General features: G+C 31.7%; 1 protein-coding gene and 1 long non-coding RNA gene across 3 annotated transcripts in view; one reads left to right on the top strand and one right to left on the bottom strand.

Moving 5' to 3' along the window:
- LOC111613669 overlaps nucleotides 1-1,503 on the bottom strand; it is a 5,953-nt gene extending 4,450 nt beyond the window's left edge. Inside the window, exon 1 of the long non-coding RNA XR_002754805.1 lies at nucleotides 1,385-1,503. This is a non-coding gene — a long non-coding RNA (uncharacterized LOC111613669). The remainder of the gene's footprint in view (nucleotides 1-1,384) is intronic.
- Nucleotides 1,504-1,527: 24 nt separating this feature from the next.
- Nucleotides 1,528-4,630, top strand: LOC111613670. Of its 2 annotated transcripts, none has more exons than XM_023355017.1 (7): nucleotides 1,528-1,627; nucleotides 1,710-1,817; nucleotides 3,637-3,781; nucleotides 3,848-3,949; nucleotides 4,025-4,084; nucleotides 4,147-4,184; nucleotides 4,406-4,630. In XM_023355017.1, exons 1-7 carry the CDS (start codon nucleotides 1,565-1,567, stop codon nucleotides 4,502-4,504), a joined length of 615 nt encoding a protein of 204 aa, XP_023210785.1. In that variant the 5' UTR covers nucleotides 1,528-1,564; the 3' UTR covers nucleotides 4,505-4,630. The 2 variants fall into 2 exon arrangements, with proteins under 2 accessions (XP_023210785.1, XP_023210784.1); XM_023355016.1 differs by having other exon boundaries at nucleotides 4,147-4,341.
- The last annotated feature ends 229 nt before the right edge of the window (nucleotides 4,631-4,859 follow it).

Raw genomic sequence — 4,859 nt, 5'->3', positions numbered from 1 at the left:
TTTTTTTACCGAAAGAGACTTCGACTCGAAGAATCTTCCAATGAAGTGCTACCCGTTATTTTTTGGAGGAAATTCTCCTTCTAAGCATTAAGGTTCGTATATCTCCACTTTTCTGCCACCACCTACAACAAACGAAGGTATGTACAGTGCTAGTTTATTAAACAAAGGTTACATGTTTGTTGCTGTAATGATACATACTACGTTTTCTTACATTTTCATCAAAGAAAATTACTGTATATTACAAATAAAATCACAAAAATTTCGGAGACTAGAACGGATTAATTGCATTTGCATTAATTTCTATGGGAAAAATTGCTTCGGTTAACGAACAATTCGGTTAACGAACGGAGTCGCGGAACGAATTAAGTTCGTTAACCGGGGTTCCACTGTATTTAATTTTTAATAATTACGAAGTAAGAAACATCCAAGATCGAGTAGTTCTAATAGAAAAGGGTTTAGCTTCTTAAAAAAACGAGAAAGTCTTTTGCATTGTTTTGAAACACTGTTTTTAAAGAAGAGTTCATTTGTATAAGCCAACAAAGACAGTCGAATAATTTACCAGAAAAGAATACCTGAAGGACAGTTATATGAAAAAAAAACGGATTACTTTAAATGCAACATGAGGTAAACACAGTCAATTTGTCAGCCACGAACCTACAGCCCGTGTACGTGAGCCTCTAATTCGTGGCTGACTGCGGAATAGCGATGAAATCAATCTACATACTACCACATAACTATAGAACCGCTTCATTTCTCGTATGTTTTTTCTATCATGCTTGATGTACCCATTTAACAGACTTTCAGAAAGGATAGATTGTAGATTTGAGAAGCATTTGTTTAAATTACGAGGTAGTAGCAAACTGCATCAAGAGTTCGAACAAGGTCGTTAAGCATTGTTTGTCAAATCCTGCAAATTATGGACAAAAACATTAAAGTGGACGTGTTTCAAAGCTTACACAGCTAGACCACAGAGAAACTGATAATGCAGCCTTTTATTTACTGCGTCCACGCTTCAAAATCGTCACGATTTGAGTATCAAAGTACATCACGAAACCGTTCGAATGGTTTTACACAACAACAACAACATTGCTCGGTTTCCAATGAGCAGTGCTCCTTTCTTACGGCCGTGCGCAAATCTGCCCGACTCCATTTTGTGACGAAAAATATGGCCACTCAATGGAATAAGGTAAATTATTGTTTCGTTTAGAACTATCGTGCTAGCACAAGAAGCAACATTTTTGTCATGTAGGTTATCTTTTAGAACGAAGATAAATTTAATTTCGATGTACCAGATAGTATAGCGTTTTACTTCTGTGATAGTAGTTTGTTCATGTTTCATATGTGTAATTCCTAACCTTCATATGGTAAATTTGCAATGGTTCACCTTATTTTGGCGCTCCACAAAAGCACTGAATTGGTTCGGTTTAAATGACGAATAGAATGTCCATCAAAATTTTTACATTTTACTGACTTAAATTTACAAAACCATCATAACAATGAAATAACGTATTTTCTTGTTTAGTTTAATTTTATTGTCACATGGTATTGTTGATAACTTTTCAATATGCCGATAAAAAATAATAACAAAAACAGTGAAAGATCGAAAGAAGACATTTTTGAGGAGCAAGTAATTGAAAACTGATATTTTCTGATTAATATATTATTAATTATTTAATATTAAAAATGAAACGTTTTATTATTGTGTATAGGATAAACAAATTATTAAAACTACTGAAGAAACCATTAACAGTAATTCGAAAGATCAAAGAAAATGTTCTCAAAAGTTTAAAGAGGAGCAAATAACTGGAAGCCTCAATGTAAGTAATTGATAGCAATTTCATGGAATTCAAAGTAAGTAACTGATAGAAATTTCTTGGAGATCATAACTTAAATTTTACAACATACACTAGATGTTCGCTAATCCGGACTAACCAGTCCCTATTGTGCAGAGATACTGAACATTTTATGTTATTACAAAATTTAGTAATTTATCTGTGATATGGATGTTGCAGACATTGCTGTACATTTATTGCCAGGGCGCACTCCTGTATGATTTGGATAACATTTTAGACTATTTGAAGAATGTACATTGCATGAGTAAACTACTTTAACAATTGCTGACTGGATGATCGTTAGTGTTAACATAACATATCCCTGCTATGAATGAAAGAGTCCGGGGCCCTTAGTCTCGAGTTTTCATTTTACAATTCCCAACGTGTTGAAGGTGTCCCGTGGTACCATCTGAAACGCTGACGTCAAATCGGTAGTCTCGAGTTATAACTCACGTGCTATCCCATCTTACATGCGAGTTGCTACTCACTTTGAGTCGAGCATGTGAGATCGCTACACGAAAGTGAAAATGGCTGACAGGTACGCTATTCTGGCCGCAATCAAAGCGTTAGAAAGGGCCGAGAGAGTTGTTTAAGGCAATGAATTTTTCGATTACAAGTAGATGTCATTTCTTTTCCTGTCAAGTCAACTCTAATAAAAAATTTTTATGTCATAATTAATAAAATTATACAGCAAATTTTTCCAAAAATAAAAAAAAGTAACTAATTCATCGAAAAAGAAAATTAAAATGATAGTAAATTATATGTGTAAATTATTAAGAGTATAGGCACTATAATAAGATTATTTATTAATCAGAAGCGTTAAGTTCGGATTTTTAAATAATCTTAATAAACAAAACAATTTATGAAATAGATCAAGGAAGAAAACTATATAAAAAAGAAATTAAATTAGAATACCTTTTCCATTACACAACGGATTATTTAGTTCCAATACACAATTAATTTTCGAACTAATTCTCTCCACAAATCAAATTGACTTTTTCTTGTAAATTCGTTGTCGAATTTTCCACTGTTCATTCTCTTATTATTTTCAATATATATTCTTTTGTTCTGTTTGCTTATTTTTTAAAGTAAAGCATTGGAGATTTTCCATTTTTTTTCTGCGTAATATATTACTTACTATAAGACAAAACTTTTAACTATAACACATCTAAACTAATTGACGTTGATTTGTATAAAACTTTTTACAGTAAATTTGATTGGTCGAATCATTATAGTCGCAAACTCAGATGCATTGTAAATAATCCCATCATGCTTAACGACACACCTAATGCTCCCATTTCGAGTTCGCTCGATGGGTCTAACTCAAGACTACCGATTATGTGAGTCATAACACGAGTTAGTTCGATTACGTCAATTCGAGTACAAGACGAAAAACTCGAGATTAAGGGCCTGGGATAGAATAAGAACTGTCGAAAAATCCTTGGACTTTTTCAGGAAGAGTTTGCTTTGGTTATATTAGTCTCTAGGATCCATCACTAGCTGCTCACCTGTTATGGGAATGGCCAAAGTCACCATAAGTCCTAACAAAGAACGTCTTCTTGCCCATAGAAAGGAAATAGTAAACATAAAAACTATTTGTAGTGTTGTAATTAAGGATCATGCAGGTCTCTAATGAGTAAGGATTGAAGCTGTAATGGCTTTCTGTGGTTTGCTGATGTTTCATATAAGCAGAAAAATTACATAAAAATAAAACAAAAGTGCATTTATTTTCTAATTTACTTTATATTTTAATTATAATTCATAAAAAATTTACAAAATATAATGCAACTAAACATTTATTTAGGAGATAGTAGTTAAAGAAGAATCTAAATTTCAAACACCTGAAGCAATTACTTCAATTAAACAAGATGCTGAACTTTCTAAAAAAGCGAAACACAAAAAGATGAATGGAAAAAAGAAACGAGAATATCATGCTACAATTCTTTTAGGTAAATGAAAAAATTACTTAATTAATAAATATATCTTTATATATCAATTAAATTCATTAACGTCAGGATATCAGGAATCGCTTATTCCTCAAGATCTGAAACAGCAAATCGAATCTGATAAAATGTTCGAAGTTATGAAAGCTGTAAATAAAATTATGTTCAAGATTGGTATGTTTAATAACAAAAAATGCATTCTAAATGATATCTGCAGCCTTAAACAATTTCATCATGGTTTCATTTCAGTTTCGTACTTATTAGTTTTGTCATTCTTCATCGTAATTCCATTCTTGATGGTTTCATTCGGTATGAAAATTCATTGTAAGAGATTATAGAATTGTTTACACCCATTTCTGCGGTTGTTTCAGGTGTAACGTACTTAACAGAATGTCCAGCTCAGAATAAGGTGCCAATATTTTTGATAATTGGGGGTATAGGAATTTTCATCGAGACCATACTTTTTGCCACTATTCGATTTGTAGAAAATTTTAAGAAAAGGAAGACATATTTAAAGATTCCTCTTATAACACTACTCATATTTTTGTTGTCTTGGTTTATTTTAGGTAAAATTATTAAATACAGTACTTTGTTTTTCTCTTACCGTTTCTACATCAATAATTATTTTAGGTTGCGTGTGGGTGTACGAAATGTATCCACCCGTTTACGACGATAAATACGATCAGCAATATTGCAGCAAGAAACTCTACCTATTTACATTTTGGATGATTAATTCGGTGTTTATTTCGGCGATTGTTTACATCGGTTTAGTTTGCTTTGTCACTACTATTATAATGATATTTGTTCATAAAAAAGAAATTATTTCATAATCTGTTACTGATTTATCTCATTTTGTTTTTAATCACTTAAAAATATGTTTAAAATTTATAATATTATNACGGCACGCCCCTGCTTACGGTACCTAATTTACATACTGTACAGACGATAGTAAACAACTTACTCGCCTAATCTCTCCGTAGTGTAGCGCTGGACAACGGAAAGTATATATATAATTATAATAAGGTTACAATAAATTAAGTTAATATATAATTTTATATACAGTACCTAATTTATATATAATTAA

This window comes from Centruroides sculpturatus, unplaced genomic scaffold, assembly GCF_000671375.1.
Source record: "Centruroides sculpturatus isolate CEXI.00-Female unplaced genomic scaffold, Cexi_2.0 scaffold1231, whole genome shotgun sequence".
Taxonomy (NCBI): domain Eukaryota; kingdom Metazoa; phylum Arthropoda; class Arachnida; order Scorpiones; family Buthidae; genus Centruroides; species Centruroides sculpturatus.
Note: the sequence above shows the minus strand (reverse complement) of the source record. Positions and strands in the feature narration are given on the sequence as shown.

What these genes read in the sequence shown, in the direction of transcription:
- LOC111613670 (XM_023355016.1), top strand. Translation starts at nt 1,565, where the DNA reads ATGCCGATAAAAAATAATAACAAAAACAGTGAAAGATCGAAAGAAGAC. An exon ending in TCATGCTACAATTCTTTTAG is followed by an intron (nt 3,782 to 3,847) that starts GTAAATGAAAAA and finishes CATTAACGTCAG; the next exon opens with GATATCAGGAATCGCTTATT. An exon ending in ATTCTTGATGGTTTCATTCG is followed by an intron (nt 4,085 to 4,146) that starts GTATGAAAATTC and finishes CGGTTGTTTCAG; the next exon opens with GTGTAACGTACTTAACAGAA.